At 32.4% G+C, this 25,151-nt stretch overlaps 1 protein-coding gene across 1 annotated transcript; it reads left to right on the top strand.

Moving 5' to 3' along the window:
* The first annotated feature begins 3,072 nt into the window (after positions 1-3,072).
* On the top strand, positions 3,073-19,476 carry LOC114195322 (LEAF RUST 10 DISEASE-RESISTANCE LOCUS RECEPTOR-LIKE PROTEIN KINASE-like 2.1). The gene is made up of 4 exons (XM_028085742.2): positions 3,073-3,900; positions 4,161-4,193; positions 14,777-14,800; positions 14,924-19,476. Exons 1-4 carry the CDS (start codon positions 3,108-3,110, stop codon positions 16,153-16,155), a joined length of 2,082 nt encoding a protein of 693 aa, XP_027941543.2. The 5' UTR covers positions 3,073-3,107; the 3' UTR covers positions 16,156-19,476.
* The last annotated feature ends 5,675 nt before the right edge of the window (positions 19,477-25,151 follow it).

The raw sequence follows: 25,151 nt of genomic DNA, 5'->3' as shown, positions 1-25,151 counted from the left end.
TGTATAGAATTTATTGAACTTTACACATTTTAAAAAAATACAATTATTTGAAATATAAATTCAAATAAAAAATATCAAAGTATAATGTAATAAAATATCAATTTGTATATCATTTAATAAAAATATTTGTATACCATTTATATAAAAATTAAATTAGGTTTTAATTTGGAGGGGGGAAAATTGCTTACTTTTTACAAAAATTTGGACTAAATTGATACAAAAATAAAGACTACAGGTAGGGATGTCAACGGGGCGGGTAGGGTACAGGTAGTAGCTCCTCCGTACCCTACCCGTTGGATAAATATTTGCCCCGTACCCGTACCCATATTCGTCGGGTATCCATTGTGCGGGTATCCGTTTATTTTTTTCATATTGTCGCAACCGAAATCGCGACGGGATGACGAACCAAAAAAATAAAATTTGATAAAAAACAGAGTTTGGAGTCGCCACCATAGTTATTATAGGAAACTATGGAAAACCATAAAAAAGAGCAAGGTCTGCAAAAAACCAAAATTTGGGTCCGGGAGTCGGTTACGCGTAGGGAAGGTATTAGCACCCTACAACGCCCGTCCTAAGACGGTACCCTTAATTAAATATGCAAAAGTTATGTGGTTTTTCGAAATATTTAATTTTTCCCAAAATTAGTAATAAAAGAATGTACAAAAAAAAACTAAAATATTTTTTTGAATTTTTGGGCCCGACGAGGATTAATCCTCGCTCCTACGTATCTCCATGTGAATGGAGAATCAGGGTTACGTAGTTCTTTTTGAAAAATCTATTTGGAAAATTATTTGAAAATGATTTAATTTGTTTTATAATTTTGAAAATCTTTTTATTTAAATTTAATATTATTTTAAAATTGGTGTCACGCGACGCGAGCGGCCAGACAGACACTTGAAATAAATTCTTTTTTCTAATATTTTATTTTTTTATTTTTTAATCATTTATAAATTTTTAATATTTTTTTGAAGCTATTTTAAAGTAGTTGTGGATGTCATTGTGACGTGAGTAACCAAATAGATATAAAGGAGTAAACAAAAAAACTATTTTTTATTTTTAGATCATTTGTATATATTTTTAGAAAAAATAAAAGTCTAAAATACCAAATAGATATAAAGGAGTAAACAAAAAAACTATTTTTTATTTTTAGATCATTTGTATATATTTTTAGAAAAAATAAAAGTCTAAAATGGGTGTAATGCAACGCGAACGGTCGGGCAGACACCAAAGAAATAGGAAAAAAACAATTTTCATGATTTAAACAAAATAATGAAAGTTAAAAAATCAAAAGAAAAAGAAACTAACAATAACGTACCTTATGCCTTTTCTTTTTTCTTGGCTCCTTTATAATATTTTTGTGTTTTTTTTTCAAGAGAGATAAAGATGAGAGGTGTCTATGTGGGTGGTAAAGAGAGGAAGAGAGAGGGTAGATAATATTTTCTTTTTTTTCCTACCTCCTTCAATATGTTGTTTTAAGAGAGATCGGGAAGGGGGTGTGTATGTGGGAGTGGTGATGGGAAAGAATTAGAGTAATGTAGCGAATTTTTTTTTGGTCATGGCAGAGTGCGTATTTATATTCACAACTTGCAATGTCAATGTAATCTCAGTCTTAATTGTAACAAACAGTATAAGGAAGGAATTGGTCATGATAGTAGCAAATTATAAGTATCAAATCGCAGCAAATCAGAGCACAAAATCAATCATCATCAATAACAAATCAGAGCACAAAATTAATCCAATTAATAATATTGATTCTTACCATTTGAATAGATATTGCTTCTCATTATTATTATATAATTAATTTCTCTATCAAGAACAAAGGTAGAAAATATTATTGGGCTCATGAAAATTAATAACAAATTGGCTCTTCCTCCTTTTTTTTTTCTTCTTTTTTTTTCTCTTTTTTCTTTTTTTTTCTTAAAGTTGATGTTTGAAAATCTTTTTTGAAGAAAATTTTGTTCACATTTTTTTTATTTTCCATTAACTAAAAAACCCTTTTTTTATTATTTTTTTATTTTTTTCGAAAATAAATTTATTCACCCGGACAAAATTGGGTGTTGACACATATCCATGGGTATCCACGGGTACCCGCGGATATTTGTAAAATTATTTTAAAAACAAATATTTAATTATAAATTCAAATAAAATAAAATAAAATACATCATTATCATAAATTTTAAATAAAGTTCAAATAAACTCAAGTTTATACAAGTCCAAATAATTGTAAAAGTAAATATAAAATGACGTTCAACACAATGAAAATTCTTTAATTAGTGCTTTGATCAACAAACTCACTTTCTCCTTTTGATTCCTGGAAAATAAACAAATTAAACAAATAATAAACCTCAATTGTCACATGCCAAGTATTCTTATTTTGATTCCATCATTTGACAACAAGCATATCATAAACGTCATTGTCTATATAAAGTTTGATGTATATGCCTAATCTCAAAGAAAGGAAAGAGGAGAATATCAAGAGGGGTAAGTTTAGCGGGTACGGGTATCCACGGGTACGAATACTATGATACCCGTACCCGCCCCATTAACATGCGGGTATCAAAAATACATGTACCCGCGGGTAGCGGGTATCTATTTTTAATATTCGTTTTCTACCCATTGCGGGTTTTATCCACGGATACCCGTGGGTATGGATTTTTTTGACATCCCTAACTACAGGAACTAAATCAATCGCGAATGAGAAAGTGACATATAATGTAACAGTGACACATGACACTTATTTAACGTTGTTACTACATCCACTAACGAAAGGACTTGATTGAAGGAGATGGAAAAAGCCTCAAATCAAATTTCAATAAACTCGATTAGAGCAATTACCAAATAAAAACAAAACCAAAAACGCTATTATATTAACGGACCAATAAAGATTAAATTGAGATAAATAAAACTAAAAAGAACAAATTAATATTTTCTTACCAAAATAGAGAGAAATACATAATGTAACCTTAATTTTGTATGTAATAATATAGATTATTATTATTTTCTTATACCAGGATAAATCATATTCATTTATTAATAATTTCAACCGGTGGTACCCTTTAAGTTAATATTTAAGTGCATTCTCTCCGATTTGAGGAGCTCATGTAACAATGAGCCTCTTATCTTCTTTCATTCGCTGCGCACAATCAGTGGTTGTCTCGGTGGCCATCATTCTTGCGCTATTCCACCAAAGTTGCAGTGCCAAGCATCGCAGATCCTGTCCATCTTCTTCGTGCGGCGAAATTCGCGACATAAAGTATCCATTCCGACTGAAAGGCGACCCTGGCGGTTGCGGCCTCCCCAGCTACGAATTTGATTGCGTCAATAACAGGACACTGCTTACTCTGTTTTCGGGAAAATACTATGTCAAGGAAATCGATTACAATTGGTACAAAATCCGGCTGACTGATGCGGGTGTTGTGGAGGACACTTCTTGCTCTTTTCCTCGCAATTTCTTATCCACACGAAATTTCAGTGTGTATGATAATGATCCGCTGATTATTTGGTATCGTTATTTTCCTGCAAAAGTGATGTTTCTAAACTGTAGTAACCGAGTGAGTGATGATCCTCGATATGTGGAAGTGAAAGCCGGTGGTTGTGATTCTGGAGGCGTTATCTACGCCGTTCTGGATTCCCGTGAGGTGATTGATACGGAATTTACAGTGATGGATGTGAAGGTTGGGTGCAGATTAAAGATTGCTACCTTCGCAAACTGGACACATGACAGGAATTTTTCGTATGCTGATATCCTCAAATCTCTGGAAGAAGGGTTTTGGTTGTCTTGGTTACCACTTGTTTGCAGGGATTACTGTGGAAAGGGTATCTCTTGCAGCCTCAATCAAACCACACAACAAATTGAATGCGCAGGTTGTGAAATGTTCAACCACCCAGTCAGCAATTGCGGTGAGATATATTATTCTTCCTAATCTTACCTGTTAATTTTATCATTATTTATTTTTAAATTTCTGTATCTTATTTTTTATTTCTTTAACTTCTAATTATAATATTTAAAAATAAACTACATTTTTGTGTATTTATACGTTTCCCACGACGTCAATATTTATTTATTTATTTTCTTCTTCTTATTTTTTATGTAAATAATATTATATTTAATTTTTTTATTTTTATTTTTTAATCAAAGTTTTTTCTCTTTGTTATTTTAGGAATTCTATCACGAATTAATCAATACATTAGAGGTACGCACGCTATCCCATGGGTAATTACCAGCTTCTCAATATTTTCTCCATTATTTATTGCTTAATATTAATTTTATGCTTAATTAGAATTTTGGTTCTTTAAATATTTTTATCTATGTTTTTTTTTAAATTTATTTCATTTTAAAGATTAAATTTTGATTAAAAATTTTTAATTTTTCTTTTTTAATTTCCATCCAAATGAATTCTATATTTCACATGTTCATAGGTGCCACAAGAAAATAAGGTTTAATTACTCGTATGGTACTTACTTTAGTAGATGTATGTCAATCTGGTACTCGGTTTTAAAAAAAATGTCAATTGCATCTCAACTTTTGAGAAAGTGCTTCAATTAGGTCTCTTCCAAATGGAGATAACTAACGTCGTTAATGGTGTGCCACCTGTTAGTCTGTGATTTTTTTTATTTTTTTTTAAATTTAAATTGTTTTTTTTTTTTGAAAAAAATAATAAAAAGGTCACGTGTCAGGTCTTTGATGGGACACGTGGCATTGTCAGTGTCACGTGGCAATGCAATGCCACGTGTCAGTGTCACCATCAGATATCATTGTGTTGATTTTAATTTAGTCTCCACATATGTCTCAATGATTCAATTTAGTCCATAATTCAATTTTTTTTTAACAATTAAAATCAATTTTTTATAAAATTAAAACTAATTAAGTATAAAATTTTTACAAACATTAAGTATTTGATATTTATATTAAGATTTAGTGGTAAAAGTCATTTTATTAAGTAATTTTTAATAAAAAAAATATTAGTATAACATTCATACAAATAAAAACTTTGGTTTAAAATTAGTAAGAGACAATATTGTTGTATTTTGAAAAAAAAAATAACAAAACATGAGTACATAATAAAAATTAATTAATAAAATAATATGTTAAAATTCTGTTTTTAATTAAAAATATTAGTATTATATTTATATAAATAATAAATTTAATCTGAAATTGGAGAGAAACAATATAAATATCAGTACTTACTTTTGTAAAAATATTTATATTTAATTAATTTTAATTTTATAAAAAATGATTACCAAAATATTTTAATTCCTGAAAAAAATTAGGACAAAATTAAATTAGATACACACAAGTGGGGACTAAATAAAAATAAATAAAAAAGATGAAAATTGCAATTAAAATTATTTTTTTGAGTAATTAATATGAACTACTCGTAAATAGGAATAATTTGATTAACATGAGAGAAATTTTAAAGATTAATTTATGGGTAGTAGCTTAGAAAAAAAAATATTTTTTTTTCTTGTAAAAGTATCTCAGAGAAATACTTTTCAGCATGCTTAAGTATTTACTACATTGATATGAATTTTAAGCATTGAATCCCAAAACAAACATTAAAATAAACACTATTGTACGTTCATATATTGTAAGACTTTTTAATATATATTCCTATTTATTTGTTTTATAGAACTTGTAGTAGATATAATAAAAATATGTAAAATATATAAATAAAAGTATTGGTATATACTAAGTAATTGTACATTAACATAATTGTAAACAATAATGTAGGTTGTATACTGATAAGAGGAAACTGAAATGGTATTATAAAACTTCTAGTAATAAAAGCTTAGCAATCCTCTTATAGCACTTGATATCATAAATAATCCAACAAACTACAAAGAACTTAAAATAAAGAACGCATAACATAAACATTCTTTTGGTCAATCTTATCAGAACTTTCGTCTAGTTTCAATCACCATAATTTTAGTGTGATTGTTTCAAAATCTAGACAAAAAAATTCATTATAATCACTTTTGAATCGTGCAATCACTTAGAATGTACAAGGATGCTTGAAAACATGTAAAAGAACTACAATATTATGTACAAACCTAATTTACCCAATGCATACAAAAAATACATTCAGATAATAATAATAAAAAAAGAATGAGTATCACTTCTTACAAAAAAATATTCTAGAAGATATTACCTCTTAGCGTGGAATATTGAGGTTTCATGACTGGTATCACTTTGATAGCCAGAGAGATAAAGAGGAAGTGAAAGAAAAGATCCTGATGTATATTATACCTTAAAGTGTTTGGTATACATGGCTTATATACAAAGTTCTGAAACAAAAAATAAAAACTAACTATATTGAGAAATCGGTAAAACCCAACACCCCCTATAAGCTCAGGAGTGAAAATCAACCAGTTTGAGCTTAAATGTAATAGTTTTGAAGATGCCAGGATCAAGAGGGTTTGTAAAGACATATGTTGCTTAATGCATGGAGGTTATCAGAAGGAGCTGGAAGAGCTTGGCTTGAACCTTCTCACAGACGATGTGACAATATATTTCGATATGTTTCGTTCGTTCGTGGAAGATGGGGTTCAAAGCAATGTGACATGTTGATTGGTTGTCGTGGTAAACCACAACTAGCTCCTTGGATTTAATCCTTAACTCATCCATCATGTATTCAAGCCATTATATCTCACAAGTGAGAGTGGCAAGGGCCCTGTACTCTGCCTTTGATGAAGACCTCAAGATGGTGGACTATTTTTTCAATTTCCAGCTTACTAAAGATGACCCAAGGAAGACGTAGAACCCAATTGTGGATCGTCGTAAGTTGTGGCAAGTTATCTAGTCATAATCACATAAACCTTTTATTTGTAGGCTTGAGTTACTGGGAAAGAAGAGACCATGTCCAAGAGTTGTCTTAATGTAACGAAGCACACAGTTGGCAGTTGTGAGGTGTTCTTCTGTGGGAGCTTGAATGAATTGACTCAAAAACTCCACCGCATATCCGATGTTAGGCTTGGTCTTCATAAGATAGAGGATACGTCTTATCAGCCTTTGATATGGGATGATGTCCTTAAGAGGAGTCCCATCTTTAAACATATTTTTAGTGTCTTTGGCAATAGGGGTAGCACTAGCCTTCAGATTTCCCACATTCTTTACCTTCAAAGTGTCATCTAAGGACTGCATGATCTGCTCAATGTCAAGGAGATGATTTCTTATAAGTATAATATCATCAACGTAAACTAATAGGACAATGAAGTTAGTTTCAAATATCTTTGTAAACAAGGAATGGTCATATACAGATTGAGAAAAACCACAAGCTTTAAGGTGATATGAAAGTTTGACAAACCATTGTCTGCTAGCTTGCATCAAGCCATATAGGGACTTTCTCAATCTGTAAACCTACCTATTCTTTATACTAGTACACCCTGGTGAAAGAAGCATATAAACTTCTTCATCTAGCTCTCCATGGAGGAATGTGTTTTTCACGTCCAACTACTTCAAATGCAATTTTGTGCAGGGTAAATGGCAAGGAGAAATTTGATGGTGGTCAATTTTGCTACAGGGTAAAAAGTACAAATAATCAATGCCCTCCAGTTGAGTGTAGCCCTTGGCTACAAGCATTGCTTTGTAATGTTCCACTTCACCACCTACATTATATTTTATCTTATAGACCCATCTGCATCCTATGGGTTTCTTGCCTTGAGAAGGATTAAAAACTTCCCAAGTCTCATTTTGTTCAAGGGCTTTAATTTCCTCTATCATGGCCTTTCTCCATTCGGGAAAAACGACAACTTTATTGTAAGTGTGTGGCTTTTTATTGATGGATACAACAAGAACATATTTCATGTGTGAAGGAGAAAGTCTACTGTAATGAACACAAGAAGATAAAGGATAAATAACATTTGTGTCATTACTCTTTATGTGAAAGCTAAGTTAGCATTGTTAATCTTGTAAAAAAGTAGGAGCTCTTCTATTTCAAGTGTAACGTCTCAAAAGATCAATGATGTTTTGAATTTGAGATTCGGTTGGACATGTTTAGTTTAAGTATTATTAATGTTGTAATTGATAGGTTCAAAAAAATAATTTAAGTCAGATATTTGATACACTTTATTTTTTTGCAAAACATGATCAATTTGATTGGCATAAGGAAACAATTTTTCATAGAAAGTAACATCCCTGGAAACAAAAATCTCCCTACTCTTAATGTCCAACATAAAATATCCTTTAGTGCCATTTTGGTAACCTAAGAACATATATTTCCTAGCTCTTGTGTCGAATTTAGATCTATTCCTTTGTAAGCTAGAGGCAAAACATAGGGATCCAAAAACCTTAACATCATCAAAATTGGGTATGGTCTTATAGACTAACTCATAAAGAGTTTTTCCTTTCAAGACTTTAGTAGGCAAATGATTTATCACAAAAACATATTGCATAACAACATAGGACTAGAAAACCATGGGAATATTGCATTGAAAAATGAGACTTATACAAACTTCTAGAATATGTCTATGTTTTATTTATACAATAGAGTTTTGTTAGGGAGTTTCTATGCATCTAGTTTGATGAATTATACCAAAATCATCATAAAAGTCTTTACACATGAACTCACTTCCATTATCAGAACGTAGGACTTTAATTTTCTTGTGAAATTGAGTGTTAGCCATGATAACAAACTTAGTTAGAGAATCTTTAGTTTTAGTTTTTGTTTTCATCAGAAATATCCAACAGAACCTGTTATGATCATCCACTATAGTAAAAAAACATTTATGCCCATGTATAGAGGTGGTGCCGTAAGGCCCCCAAATGTCAACATGTATCAAGTCAAAAATATGTTCAAAATATGAACTACTATTATTAAAAGAAAGCCTAGTTTGTCTTGAGAAATGACATACATAACAAGGTTTGGTTTCACTAAACACAATGCAAGGAAAATGTTTACTGATAAGATATAAAACTTTATCTGAGGGATGCCCCAGCCTTTTGTATCATATTCCCCCATCTTGACTCTTTGAGTTGTCATTACGTGCCTCACTAATATTGGAAAAGGAGTTCACAATCTTTGCAGCTTCTGGCAATTTCAGTATGTATAACCCTTATTGGATCCTAGCTTCTCAAATCATCTTCAAAGAACACGCATCTTGGATCTGACATAAATCAAAGGAGAAAATTAGTTTCCAGTTGTGGAATTTAACAATCTTTTACAAGAAAAAAATTCTCAAAAAGTTTCATAATGCCATCATAATGTGCAAATATATGTGCTCCATTTGGTAGTTTAATACATGTGGGCCTTATCTTTCTAAAAACCATAAAATTAAAAGCATCAAAGGTAACATGGTTTGTTGAACCTGTATCTAAAATCCATGTATTGTTTCTATTCTTACCATCAGAGGATTTCTCACCAGTGGCATCAGTCACGAGATTGTTAACCTTCTATGAAATGTCACCTTTGGCTTCTTGAATCAACTTCATGATTTGATGTGCATTTGAGAAAAGATTACTTTCTTTTCTTATTTGATGATTCTGCTGTTTATTCACAGTTTCTTCCTTCTTAGTAATAGTGTTGATAACAACCTTTTCACATTGGTCTTGTACCAAGGAGGATAGTCGTGCTTAGCATAACACTCATCTACGGTGTGGTATAGTTTGTGGCAAGAACTGCATGGTTTGCCATTATTCTGATTTATGTTCTTGCCCTCTCCTTATACCTTTCAATTATCATTATTACTCTTGGAGGTTCTTTAATCCTTAGTGGTTGCAGCACTCATCAAGATCTTACTAGCTTCTATGGTATTTCCAACTAGGTGTCGTTCTTCTTGCATAACAAGAGAGAAAACACGATTTATACTCGCAATGGTTTCATCAACAAAATTTGCGTCTTCACAATACCATAAACATCATTGAGACCTTTCAGGAAACACATAATGTACTTAGATTCTTTGTGCTTGATAACCGTCTTAATGAAATCACATTCACACTTAACCTTACAGGTGTAGCCCAACATTGGTCTGAGAGATCAAGTTCCTCCCACAACGCTTTTAGATTTGTGAAGAAATTTGTGATAGATCTTTCTCCTTGTTCGGTTGAATGTAGTTCTTGAAACCAGAGATCCTAAATGGTCTCCCTTTGAAAAACGTTCGCGAGATCATCCCACACATCCTTTGCATTTTCAATGTACACGACGCTTTGAGCGATATGGGTATTCATGGTGTGTGTCAGCCATGATATCGCCATCATGTTGCATCTTTCCCAAGTGTCATGGAGGGCGGTTCCTTGTTCTGGAGTTTTGACATTGTCGTCGAGAAACTTGTGTTTGTTCTTGGAGATCATGGCACATTTCATGGCACGACTCCAAGCATGGTAATTAGCCCCATCAAGCTGAATGTTGTTGATCAATGTTACTCCTGGATTTTCACCCGATGTAAGTAGAAAGAACTTGAAGGATTCTATGATTCATCCATCGTAACGGCGTTCGTCGATGCCATCAAAAAAGCAAGAAAAGAACAAAAGTAGAACAAAGAAGGAGACTTGGCTTAGCAGAAGCAAACACTCTTGATACTATATTGAGGTTTCATGACTGTTATCGCTTTCATAGCCAAAGAGAAATGAAAAGAAAGATTTGGATGTATACTATATCTTAAAGTGCCAGGTATACATGGCTAGGTATGAGTATAAGTATGGAAAATACCCAACTTTTTCAATTAGGTATGGGGATGGGGATGAAGATGTACATATCCCTCCCATCTTTGTCATCATACTCGCCAAAATACTCATCCCCACTATTGTCTATCCCTGTTTAAATTATTAAAATACTTATAGTCTATTAAGTAACCTTATATATATATATATATATATATATATATATATATATTCTATTTTTTATTTCTTATAATTGTTTACCTTGTCATGAAATTCATTTACATCTCCAAGATATTTTTCATCTTATCACAACATTTATCATGAAATTCTCAATTTAAATATTTCTACTTTTTTTAATATTTTTATTTATCGTATATCTTCTTTTCACATAAGAATCTTTAAGACAATATTCAATTTAAGTGTTCAATAGCATAAATCTTTTATTCACTAGGGTAATATAAAAATTTTATTTTCATGCTATTATTATTGATTTTTATCTTTTTTGAAGCACTATTTTGTTTCATTAAAGTAATTTTTGTTATCTGGCAACCATTTACTAAGTTGATATTTAAAAAGTTTTCATAGATCTATAAGGTATTTTTTTATTTTATCATACTATTAATTATACATTTGTTTTATTTTTATTTTTTATTTCATTCAATGGTATATCAAATTGTTTCTAAACCACACATTGGTTCATATTTTACAAAATTTATATTTGTTGTTCATTTTTATTATATAGAGTATACAATATAACTATTTTTATTCATATCAATATTTCCATATTTCCATATTTATTTATTCATTATTTTTATTCCATTTTTATTTGTTTATTATTTAAAAATTTTATAATATTTTCATTAATCATATTAAAATTACAAAAATAATTTCTCTGACCAGAGACCTCAAATAAAAATCCTAACTGTTAAAAGAAAAATTCATATGATTAGCACTGGTTGTCAAAATTATATGCAAAGACATAAATATCATATTTCCCATATATACAAATTTAGCTACACATTCTTTCCACATCCCAATAATCTTTATATTGATTAGATGATATATAATTTTAACTTCCCTTACACGAAGATATTGTGTCTATTAACAAATCCTCCTTTTAAAATTTTTATTTATCTACTCCTTCTAAAAATTTTATTTATCTACTGATTTGGTCTCCAAATAATAAACCTTACATCCTTAATGTCTCTCCTTTAATCTCTCCTTTAAAGTACATGGAAGAAACAAATTTCTTTTAGAAATTGAACTACTTATTAGGATAACAACTTTGGTTGTTCTAGTTTGATTATCAACTTCCCAAATAATATTGGTATAATAGGAGAGTGTCGATTATTCTCTAATTCTAGAGAGAATTCGACAAAAATAATTTTTTGAGAAAATAAGTTTTAGAAAATTAATGAAATAAAGAATAAATCTTTATAACTTATTTATAAACTTTCTATCTTGCATTTAAACTTCATATTTATAAAAATCATGCCTTACAATTTCAATTGATAATTTCAGCTATATACAACATAGATAAAATCATTACCCAACTAAATAAAAAGTCATTTAGTTGTACAAAATTTGTAAGTATTGAAATGGTTGAAATGTCAAGAAGATGATGTTGAATTGGCTAGTTAAAAAATAAGGTGACTTTTAGAAGCTTAAAACAATTTTCAATTGAATCAAATCAACCACTAAGTATGGATGCGAACACACTTAAACTGGACACTTTCAATCGATCAAAAACAGAGTTAGCTGATTGATTTCATTAAACAGATACAAACAGATACAATACTAATAGAATCAACAGGTTTAATCACAAAAACAGTTGATTGAAAAACTGGAAAAAATGCAGAAATACGAATTTGTGATTTAAGTCAGAAACAATATGAAAGATCAATCAAGATAGGTTCAAATGAGTTAGACAAACATGAGCAATGTTGTAGTCAGATCACACAAGAATGTCAAAAAGATTATTCAAATCAAAATTCCTTAAACTTTAAAGTGTAATACAAGAGAGAAGGGTTAGAGAAAAGAAAAATGCACAAGATTTTTAAACTGATTCACTCAAACCTGAGTTACATTTAGTTAGTCAAGGCAACCCGAGCCTGACTTTGCAATATTTCAAAAGATTTATAAAGTTCACAACATTACACTTTCAAAATATGCAAGAACACCACACAATGACTCTTGAATCACACAAGAATCAAACCAGTACAGCAAGACACCTCTTGTAGACCTGGAAAACCACCAAGCACAACCTAAAAGCTTGAGAAAGACCAAACCTCAGTGGTAGCACAACCTTGACTACCAAAACTACATTCTCTAAGCTTCAAACACCAAGCAAAAGGCTCCAAGAATGATCAAAGATCAATCTTCACCAGCTACATTCTGTATGATCACGAAAGAGAGAGAATTCCACTATTTCGAGATAGTTTTTGCGCTAAAAAATAGTCTACTCACCTCTCTTTTGAAAAACACAACTTTAATAGTCAAATTATTACAAAATTCAACATGTTGATTTTCAAATCAATCGGTTGATTTCACTTAAGTTAAGTGAAATTAGTCGATTACAAATTAAATCAATTGAATGAACAAGTGCCAGTTAAAACTACCGCAACAACATTTTTAATATGTTAATTCATTCAACAGATTAAAAGACACCATTTAACCTGTTGAAAAACAATAGATTAAAAGACACAACTAAGACCTTATACATCTAATTAATGCAAAATGGTCTACAACATGAATTACAATCTTCAAGTTTGTTTGCTCCATGAATAATCCAGACAAAGAGCACACATACAAGGCTTGATCAACACATGAAACATCAAATCTCCATATCTTCATCAATGTAAGCATGGTTCCAACATGTTCTAAGGCAATGACTTCAAGTACCTTTATCAAAACTTCAAGCACCAAATCATCCAGGCTATTTATGCAATATATATATATATATATATATATATATATATATATATATATATATATATATATATATATATATATATATATATAAAGCACAAAAAATAAATGAAAAGAAAAGTGACTTAATTGTTTATAATTTGTGTTAAATATGTTATTGGTCCTTTCACTTTTAATAAAAATTGAAATTAGCCATTTTTTGAAATTTTGACCCAATTTAGTCCCCTAACTTAACAAAATTTTATTAAGTTTAGTTGACGTTTTAATCGCATTTCGTAACAAAACTTAAGTTGTTTACACTGTTTGATACATTTTCGTTTTAATGTTAACTGAAAAATGTGTTAGAAACGTCAAATAAACTTAACAAAATTTATTTAAAAGGACTAAATTGTTCAAAATTTCAAAGAACTTATTTCAATTTTCACTTACTTAACGCACTAAAAATGTATTCTATCCCTATAATTTCAACACTAAACATAAAATAACGTAGAGAGTATCATATAAACATATGAAGAGAAGAGACGTAGAATAGAGGAAAAAGTTATCTCAAGGTTTGTTTTTCATAATCTATTTATATAGACGTAGTTTCTATAGACATTATTATTTTTATCATTATTTATGTTTATTATTATTATTTTATCATTTTTCATAATCTATTTATATAAAATGGTAAAATAATAATAATAAATATAAGCGATGAAGATAAAAGAAATAATAATGTTTATAATAGAGTTAACACAAATAAAATTATATATATATATATATATATATATATATATATTTATATTGAGGAGAATTTTTAAATAATAACTAATTTTAAAGACAAAAAATAATTGGTTAACTATAGTGACTAATTTAGATATTAATTTACAAATTAAAAATATTAGTCTCTAAAATAGTCATTATTATGAATGAAAACTTTTAATTACTAATTAATTATATTATAAATTGATCATTAAAATTAATTATCAATGATTTGATTATCAAAGTGTCTAAATTAGTCATTAATATATTAATTAGTGATTAATTTAGATACTAATTTATTTGGCAGCTAAAATTATGATAGCTAAAGATAATTGTTGATAATTTATTTATACAGCATAATTATTTACTTAATATGCGTGCATTTATAAATATTTAATAATGTATTTGTGGAATATGTGTATCACTAAATTTTATAATATTAATTAAGTTCTTTTTTGTCTCATGTTATGGATATTTTTGTATCATTTAAGGACTCTTTTGTTTTTGCAGGTTATGTTGCATTTGTCACACATGGTAAGTTAAATATTTCTTCATTTTTAATTTATTTAATCAATTATGCTAGCTGATTTCTTTCATGCAAAAAGTTATTTATTAGACCAGTTCATGTTTTACCTTTTGACCAAACTTTTTGGACAGGATTTGTCAATAGAATAAAAAATATCAAACGATCACTGTTGGACTATCGTGATGGAGAATTAATAGGGCAAGATATTCTACCAATATTCATAGCAGTTAGGTATTTATTTGGACTCTCACTTTTGCTAGTGTTATTCGTCTATAAATGGCGAAGAAGACATTTTTCACTGTATGAAAACATTGAAAATTTTTTGTTGGACAACAATATAAATCCCATTAGATATGAGTATAAAGAAGTGAAGAAAATGACTAAAGGTTTCAAAGTAAAGTTAGGTGAAGGAGGTTTTGGTTCAGTATATAAAGGAAAGCTTCGAAGTGGGTTAGACGTAGCAGTGAAGATGTTGAACAAATCTAAAGATAGTGGAGAAGACTTTGTTAATGAAGTAGCTACTATTGGAAGAATACATCATGTGAATGTAGTTGGTCTTATTGGATATTATGTTGAAGGAAAAAAGCGTGGTCTAATTTATGAATACATGCCTAATGGATCGTTGGATAAATACATTTTTTCTAAAGAAGGAAGTGCTCCTTTGAGACATGAGAAGATATATGAAATATCCCTTGGAATTGCTCATGGGATTGCATATCTTCATCAAGGTTGTGATGTGCAGATTTTACATTTTGATATCAAGCCTCATAATATTCTTCTAGATAATAACTTTACTCCAAAGGTTTCAGATTTTGGACTTGCAAGGTTGTATCCTACAAAAGATGGATCCATTATTTTAACTGCAATAAGAGGAACATTGGGGTACATGGCTCCAGAGTTATTTTACAAAAATATAGGTGGAGTTTCTTATAAAGCTGATGTTTATAGTTTTGGAATGCTTTTGATGGAAATGGCGAGTAGAAGAAAAAACTCAAATCCTCATGCAGAATATTCAAGTCAATATTATTTTCCCTTTTGGATCCATGATCAATTTAAAGAAGACAAAGATATTGACATGGAAGGTGTTTTAGAAATGGATAAGATTTTGATGAAAAAAATGTTTATAGTTGCACTTTGGTGTATACAATTCAAACCAAGTGATCGTCCATCAATGAATAAGGTTGTAGAGATGCTTGAAGGAAAAGTTGAAAGTCTTGCCATTCCTCCAAAACCCTCCTTTTATCCTCATGAAATGTTAGAAAATGATGGTACAATCAACTCTCCGAAAACATCATGGAGTGATTCAAATAGTTGTTGCGTGAATGTTGACATAAAAATTCCTAATCACTCATCTTTGGACTAACTCATTTGGTACGAGTTAAGTATTAGTATGTAAAAGTTTGTAATTTAAAATTGTGGCTCATGGATTATATATTAATTATACTCAGACTCTTATATGACTTTTTAATGGCGTGTCTAAATTAATTATGTGTTATCTTTTTTCAGATTTCGCTTATACTCTTAGTGTTAGAAATTTAAATTATTCTTTTATGTTTTTTTATAAGATTTAAATTAGTTTTTCTTTAATAATTTATAATTAATCTTATGAATAATTTAAATATATTGACTATTAAAAGATATATTAATACAACACTTACTTTTAAAAATATTTATTACATGTAGTAAAAGTTACTTTATCCAAAAGAAAACTCATCGTTCATTATTTGGAGATGTGGTGCATGGCGGAAATGGACGAGGCAAGATGTAAGAGGAAAGGCGAAAAGAGAATGCTAAGTGTGATGTGCTATGCAACAGAGGGAGAAAACTTGAAATTATTTGAGAAAAAAAGAATAAGAGGAATTTGGACAATGAGCCTTCATGGAATATTGATTTGATTTGAGATAATGTGATCTAGGACACTATTAGCTCAAAGGTGTAATAACAAAGGAAAGTATACTATGTTCTTAAAATGTAGTGATGAAATTTGAAACTAACCCTAGATATATTCACTAGGTCAGGTGTGAAATTGAAGGCTTATGCATCACAAGAATGTAAAGGCATAATATATATATATATATATATATATATATATATATATATTGATAAAATTATTTTTTTATCATTATTAAGTATTCATCTTCTATTATGTACTAATCCTGTATGAACAATATTAAGTTGATATGCGAGAGAAAACCTGATTGATAAGAACTTTGTAACTTGAAAGAGGAGGCCTGGATGTATATTGATCTTTTGTATTTTTGAAGGAGAGGGATTTAATAACCATTCATATGAATGAAGAGGGCTTCAATCCGAAAGATTTTCTTTTTGATGGATTGATGGCAACATATGTTGTGATTGTTATACAAGATGCATATAATTTTGTTGACTTGTGAATGATGAATATATAAAAATGTTTTTTTCAATTTTCTTGCTACTCAATGTGTCAAAAATTACCGTTACAATTAGGGTGTCAAAAACCCAATATGCATGAATACTTGAATGTCTGATAAAAAAAACTGGTTGTGTCTTGTCTTTTGATTTTTCTATGCATGTCTAAGTCAATTGTTTTATTCACAATCATTAAACTCATATTTATTCTCAATGTTTCATGAAAGTGACGAATGTCACACATCTCGTGGTCTAATATTTGAGATGATTATACACTTGACTTTTTCTTTCGCAAAATTTGTGCATGCTTACTTGAATTCATAGATGAGTGATAAGTAGGAGATGTTTGGAAGGGTTTTGAGGAGACTAGGATAACCATGTGGGCATGTTGTTCCTCACACATTCCTAAAAGGACATGTAATTTGTGAAAGAGGTGTTTGGGAAAAGTTGTATGAGGATATGGATTTGTGAATTTTAGGTGAGAAATTAATGTGAAACCCGTAAAGCTGCCCCAATTTTGGTCTATAAAGAAGAATTTGAATGAACAATCGGCTTTGTTTCAAAAGATATGGATTTATGAACATTAGGGCGTAAAATTCATGTGAGACTCACAAAGTTATTCTAGTTTTGATGTATGGAAAAGAACTTGAATGAACAAGGGGTATTGTTTGAAAAAAGGTAGCGGATATGGAAGGGATTAGTTGAAAAGGATTGACAAAGAGGATTTTCCTAATTGGTTTAGTTTTCTTTCACTTGCTTTTGTCTAGATAACAATAAGTTCCCCTCTTTCAAAGACATTAGTTTTCTTTCATTCTTTTTTCCTTTTGCATTTTTTTTTTGCTTTTTATTTCATTCATTCATTTTAATGACCGCATTGTTAAGCATGTCGCCTTATCATTTTTGCAATCTTAGTTCTTCTAACTCATACAATTGCAATTTTCTTTTCTCACCAGCTGACTTTAAATCATATTTCATGGCCTTCAAGGCCCACAATTCCTTGTGCTCGAGTTCTACTAATAAATGACAAAACCTTACCATGGACTGTTAGCACTCCTATTTTGCCTAATTTTCCTTTCTAAAAATGTCATTTTAGTTTAAATAAATATTAGTTTGTTTTGAATTAACTAGTTTTTGTTAATTGCTTAGGAAAATTTAGATTTCATAAAAATGTGATAAAAATATTAGCTTTAATAGTGTTTGTTTCATTTAGTTTGTCCTTCTTAACCATAAGCCTAGTTTTCACACTCGTCCACAAAGCCCAACTTTTTGTTGACCCCTAAATCTATTTTCCACATTGTCCCCTAAGCCTAGTTTCCACTCTAGGCCTTAAGCTTAGTTTCAAATTGGCCCATTAAATCCAATTTCGTATTGTCTCAAGAGGCTAGTGATAATGTTCATTTTACCTCTTTTTGTGTGTTTATTGTCATGAATAAATAAACTCTTTCCTAGTTTTTATCTTATTATATCCTCAAGTTTAGTGTGTTTTGTTTTGTTTTATGTTTTAGTTGTTTTATGTTTGTTTTGCCTCTAATCTCTCTTTTAAGTGTGTTAAATAAGTTAATGGGAAACGTTTGTGGTGGAGGAAAACAAACAAGAACTCAAGGGAGCATGATTCGACAATAAAATATTGATTTTGAAGCAAATACTTGCATCGTGTGCCATTGGAATCACGCCAAGTGCTACAAATACACAATGCTATCAAACTGCCCAAAGGTTGAGCGGTGGAAAAATGAAGTTGAGCGCCACAAGGCTGAGCGATGGCAAACTAGGACTGAGCGCCACAAGGCTGAGCGGTGAAAGTGAGGCTGAACGCCATTCAATTCGTAAAACCTGGTGCTGAGCGTTGGAAACAAGGCTGACATGTCAAAAAATGGGATTTTAATCTTGTTTCTCACAAAGGTTTAGACCATTCCTCATTTTGCACGATAGAGAAACACGTTGGGGTGCTTGGAGAGCCTCTTGGAGGTTGCTAGAAGTGTTGGGAAGCTCTCCCACTCCTCCTTGGGTCTTCTCCTCCATTCATGATGGTTTTCCCCCCTTTTAGGGTTGGAGAGGAAGATGAGTTGCGATTGGGAGATGGAGACGTGAATGAAAGGTGTAATTGGAGCATGGAGTGGCTGGCAAGAACCTTAGGAGAGGGCTTGCATCTTCTCTTTGGTTTCCATTTCTTCCCTATCTCTTCTATTTGTAAACCTTAAGTTCTCCACCACAGATAGCTAAACCTATGTGTTGAGATTAATGTAATAAATTGAATCTTGTGTATTTTGTGATGTTAATCCATATGCTTTTCCATGTCTATGTTAGTATTTGATTTCCATGCTTAATGTTTGCTTTAGTTTAGCCACCCATGCATGATTTGTGGTTCTTGAGGTGTTGCAAAATGTCTTTTAAACTTATATATGTTGGCATAAGAATGCATCATGCACATATTATTCCTCAAATTCAAAAAGGAAAATAGAAATCATAACTTGTGTTAACATCATCATGCATTCTCAATCGGTCAAAAAGAAAGAAATCATTGCTACTTTTCGGATCAAAATTCTCTTTATTCCTCAAATTCATAAAGAAAAAAAAATCATAATATGTGTTAACACCATCATGCATTCTCAATCGGCCAGAAAGAAAAAAAAAATCATTTCTACCTTTTAGATTGAAATTCTCGTTATTTATGTGAATGGTTATCGAATCCTTCCTTTGGAAAAATGAAAAAAATCTATTCTAATGATTCTTTGGGTTGATGGTCATCTTCATTAATATGAATAACTTATATACAAGTCTAAAATTCTTTAAAAAAATTTGATTTTTTTTTATGTTTCATTTACATTGAGGCCCGTGGGAATGATTATCAATTTCTTTACACCAAGATCCTCTCCGATGGAATGGTCACTGATTTCCTTTTTTGAGTGTTATTACCACCACTTAATCATGTATACATTTTGAATACTAATAAAGAAAAAGTTCTTGCTAGTTTATCTATCCATAAATATTATAGATTTATTTAGTTAAGTTCTTAAAAGCATTTCTATACTTGTAGTTTACATACGGGGTAGGGAGGACATCTCCAACCACCGCATATGCCTAAGAATGAAGGGCTGAATATACTCCAACCCAAGAAACATGACAGGGGCAACAACGAAAGAGAAACCTTAATATGTTTGAACTAGAGAAATACACATTACTAAGTAATACTAGAAGTAGGAGAAGAAACCTCGGCCTGACATCACTAAGACATGTTAAGCAGTGGGAGAGGAAACCTCACACTGACATCACTAAGACATACTAAGAAGTGGGAGAGGAAACCTCAGTCTTACGCGAAGCGGATAGAAGGCAAGGAAATGACAATCCTAGAGGAAAGCATAATCTCTCCACTAAAAGTACTGGAAAAGTTGGTTGATAGTACAGATCCTTGCTAGCAAATTAAAAGATGAGAACGAGGTTTAAGATAATAAAAGTTGATTAGGGGAATACCAAAGCCAATGGTCGTCACAAACCCTAGGCCCATGAAGTTAGGCCTATACAGGTAGTATAAAAGGCACTATTCACGAGGTAAAATGATTATTCATTACTATTATTGTTTTATCTATATTGTCTAAAATCTAACTTGGGTGTCAGAGTGGCTTTGCAGGCTCCCTGCCGAGACTACCCCTGTTGAAAGGAGATACTTCAAAAGTAAAGCATACAGTGGAAGAAAGTGAAGATTAGTTGACACGTGTGATATCAAAACCCCTTGACTCCAACATACTTTGTGTTTTCTTGGGTATATATCTATCTGGTAGGAACATTTGGTGCCCACTATGGGGCTGAGTCAAATCGGTACACATGGTGTCTACAAGGAATATGGCAAGTAATGGTCTAGAAGTACAAGCAACAAAGAACATGCAAGCATTGTGAAGAGCACTCAAATGGCAATCATGTTAGCCATACAACGAGAGTTAGTTGAGTTACGAGTAGAGAATGCTAGAATCAAGCAGAGGCTCGAAAGTAATGAAGAAGAAGGAGATGGCGATCAACAACGCCCAAGCAAAACCCATGTTACTTCCCCATTCACGCATGTGGAAATAGTGGGAGAAAGGGCACATAACACCTATCCTCCAGGGGAAGGAACAATAAACATATTGGCACCACGACGAGGTGCACACAAATACCCATTCGTTGATGGCATAATGAAAACACCATTGCCTCGAGGCTAGAAGTCTCTGACCATGGACATGTATGATGGCGCCACCGACATAGACGAGCACATACATGTATACCTGACCCAGATCGCTCTCTACACCTTTGATGATACTATGTTTTGCAAAGTATTTCTTACATCCCTCAAAGGTGCAACCTTCAATTGGTTCACTCGTCTTGCCCCATTCTCCATTGATTATTTTGATACCTTGTCAGACCAGTTCAGAGCACAATTTGCCACGTCAAAGCCACATGACCTCACTTCCTTGGCGTTCATCAACATATGCTAGGAGGACGGATAATCTTTGAGAAAGTTTATGGAGTGCTTTAGAAAGCTAGCCCTTAGCATTGATAACTTAAGTCTAGAGATAGCTCTGCACCAGATGATTAACACATTAAGAAGCGGACCCTTTGTTGATAGCTTGTGTAAGAGACTAGCAACTAACATGGTTGATTTAAGGCAAAGGGCGACAAAATACATGCGAATGGAGGAGTTAAAAGACTTCAAGAGCAGTATCAAAGCAGAAGACAACATCCCAACTAAAAACATGAGAAAGCAGGAATAAGCAAGGCACTCCCTAGGCCTCTGCCTCCCTCCGCTCCTTGAGCACAATGATTTAATAAATACACCCCCTTAAATGCTCATAAATTGCGAGTATTGGAAGAATCCATGCATGCTGCCCTAATCAATATGCCTAGGAGGGCAAATACACCTCCAAACGTAGATATTACATGACAATGTCGGTACTACGACAATTACAAACACGCCATTGAGGAATGCATTATGCCAGAGGACAAGCTAGAAGAGCTCGTACAAGTCGAACATCTCTAGCACTTTATCGCTCGAGGAAATGAAAACTGGTAGGGCAAAATAGGGGAGTAAGAAGCAAGACACAGAGAGAACCGAAGTTGGAAAGCTTTAGACTCGTCATAATCACAACGTAAGGATATAAGAAACCAACATATGGGATTGAGTCGGACACCTCAAGAAAAGATTGGGAGAAAAAGATTGTCAGGTATACCATGGTGGTAGATGAATTGTTCCCGAGAGGATTTTCCATTTCATTGCTCAAGTGTGTCAACGTAGAGTATGTTGATTATGTCATGTGAGAACTACAGTAGGGTATAAGCGAATATCAGTCGGGAGAAGGACAATGGCAACTAAGATCTTAAGGACAAGCTATTACTGGCCAACTATGAGCACAGACATAGCAACGTATATGAAGAGATGTTTACCTTGCTAGAAGCATGGTAATATAGCACACCAAAAGCATGAAGAACTACACAGCGTGTCATCCCCATGGCCATTCATGAAATGGGGGATGGATATAGTAGGGCCATTCACCCTAGGAAAGGGGCATGTAAACTTTTTGTTGGTGGCAATAGATTACTTTACAAAGTGGATTGAAGCTAAGCCGCTCACATCAATCACAACACAATAGATACAAAAATTTGTTTGGAAAACATATGTGTTGCTTCAGCATTCCTCACACCATCATCACTGATAACAACATGCAATTCACAAACAAGGGACTCATGGATTTCCACCAAGGCTTGCATATTAGACATGTAACAAGGTTACTAGAACACCCACAGGGAAATGGTCAGGTTGAAGTCACGAACAAAGTCATTTTCAAAGAATTGAAAACAAGACTAGAGGAAGCAAAAAGGTTTGTGGCCTGAGGAGGTACTGGAAGAGTTGTGGGTGTATCGTTATACTCCTCGATCAACCACCAAATAGACCCTCTAACACCTCACATATGGAACCAATGTCGTGATTCTAGTAGAGATAGGGGAACCTTCTCTACGACTACTGAATTACAATGAAGTCAACAACGATCACTGCTTGACAGTTAACTTAGACATTGTGCAAGAACACATGGAGAAGGCAAGAATCCAAGATGCAACAACCAAACAAAGAATATCACGAAGATGCAACTCTAAGGTCAAACCAAGGAAGTTCCACCAGGTGACGCAAGGTGAACAGGAGGAAAATTTCCTGCAAATTGGTAAGGCCCTTTCCGAGTGCTTGCAGATGTTGGAAAGGGAGCATACAAGTTAGAATATCTATCAGGAGAAACAATCCTCAAGACTTGGAACACAACTCATTTAAAGTTTTATTACAGCTAAACTTTGTAAATAAAGGGTACTCTTTCCTACTCCGGTCTTTTTCTCTAAAGAGGGTTTTGGCTGGAAAGGCTTTAATGAAGCCCAAAATCAATAAAATCACTTTGATACATTATTGCATGCTTATTTTAAGATTTATGCCCCTACCTCCCTGGCCCAAGTAGGTTCCTCTTGAAAAACCCTATTAACTAAGGTCGACTCAAAGCCTTTTCTGAGACCTTTTTTTCTCACGCAAGTCCCTGTTGATAAAACTTATCAACCAAGGTCGACTCAAGGCCTCTTCTGAGACCTTTTTTCTCACTTAAGTCCCTATTGATAAAACTTATCAACTAAGGTCGACTCAAGGCCTCTTAAAGGACCCTTTTTCTCATGCAAGTCCCTGTTGATAAAACTTATCAACTAAGGTCGACTCAAGGCCTCTTGTGAGACCTTTCTTCTCATGCAAGTCCATGTTGATCAAACTCATCAGCTAAGGTCGACTCAAGACCTCTTGCGAGACCTTTTTTCTCATACAATTCCTGTCGACCAAACCTATCAACTAAGGTCAACCCAAGGCCTCTCTCGAGACCTTTTCTCACACAAGGAAGCCTTTCTAGATCAAGCTTATCAGCTAAGGTCGACCCAAAGCCTCGACCGATACCTTTCCCAAACAAAACCAATCACACTCATTACACAACTTGCACTTAACCAAAACCAATCACTAATAACCCACATTACTATGATCGCTACAAAAAGGATAAACCTATCAACACCAAAAATCAACTCCCAATATTAAAAGTCATACAACCAACAAAATGAGACAAAAACAAACTTGCTAAACAGAGAAGAATTCCAATTTGAGTAACAATAACAACTTGACTTTCTTCTTTGCACATACTATGAAAACACGAAGTGACCATTCCGACCAATATGCTTTGTTTGAGGCCTAGAAACGTCACTGGTAGCATATGCTACCAACAAACACTTAATCACATATCATAAAATACGTTTACAACAATCACCGAAAACCCGAGATGTTAGTATAATAGGGCATATTGAACAAGTAGGTGTTGTAGCTAAATACCACTAGCATTGATAATTGTTATAAATATTATACCATACACAGTGCATGCGAATTCATTAGATGTTGGGGAACACCTGGGAGGAAACACCTTCGGCCATCGAGTATATCTTAGATCAAGAAACCAAGAATACTTCTTCTAAAAAAGTGACATATCAATAAAAAAAATCAAAATCAAATAATTCAACCCTCCAAGCTGGAATAAGAATTAAGAGTCATAACATGCATATCCCATAGTCAAAACAACATAAAGGGTAGAAATCAGTACACGTCGCCTACCATCTAAACCCATTCATGTACAAAAGCATCCCAAAAAGTACATAGAACATCTGGCACAAAGGCCTACAAAATAAGTGGGAAAGCAAAAGACATCCACTAGCATAACACAAATGCTAGTCCCTCCTGTCAGCCTTGTCTACATTACCCCCCTCATGAGCTTCCCCATAGGGAGTACAAGGAGTATCCTCGGCTTGTTCAAGAAGGGAGGGTATGTCCTTAAGTCGAACTAGAGACTTCTAATATACATCCTTACCCACATCAAAATGTTCATAATCAATAGGAACATTAAAAAGAATAACGACCTTCTTGAAACCCAACTCGTGTTCTTCAAC

This window comes from Vigna unguiculata, chromosome 8 (assembly GCF_037176805.1).
Source record: "Vigna unguiculata cultivar grain cowpea cultivar isolate G323 ecotype 2 chromosome 8, ASM3717680v1, whole genome shotgun sequence".
In the NCBI taxonomy this organism is placed as follows: Eukaryota; Viridiplantae; Streptophyta; class Magnoliopsida; order Fabales; family Fabaceae; genus Vigna; species Vigna unguiculata.
The sequence above is the reverse complement of the archived record's forward strand: the minus strand, read 5'-3'. Positions and strand labels throughout refer to the sequence as shown.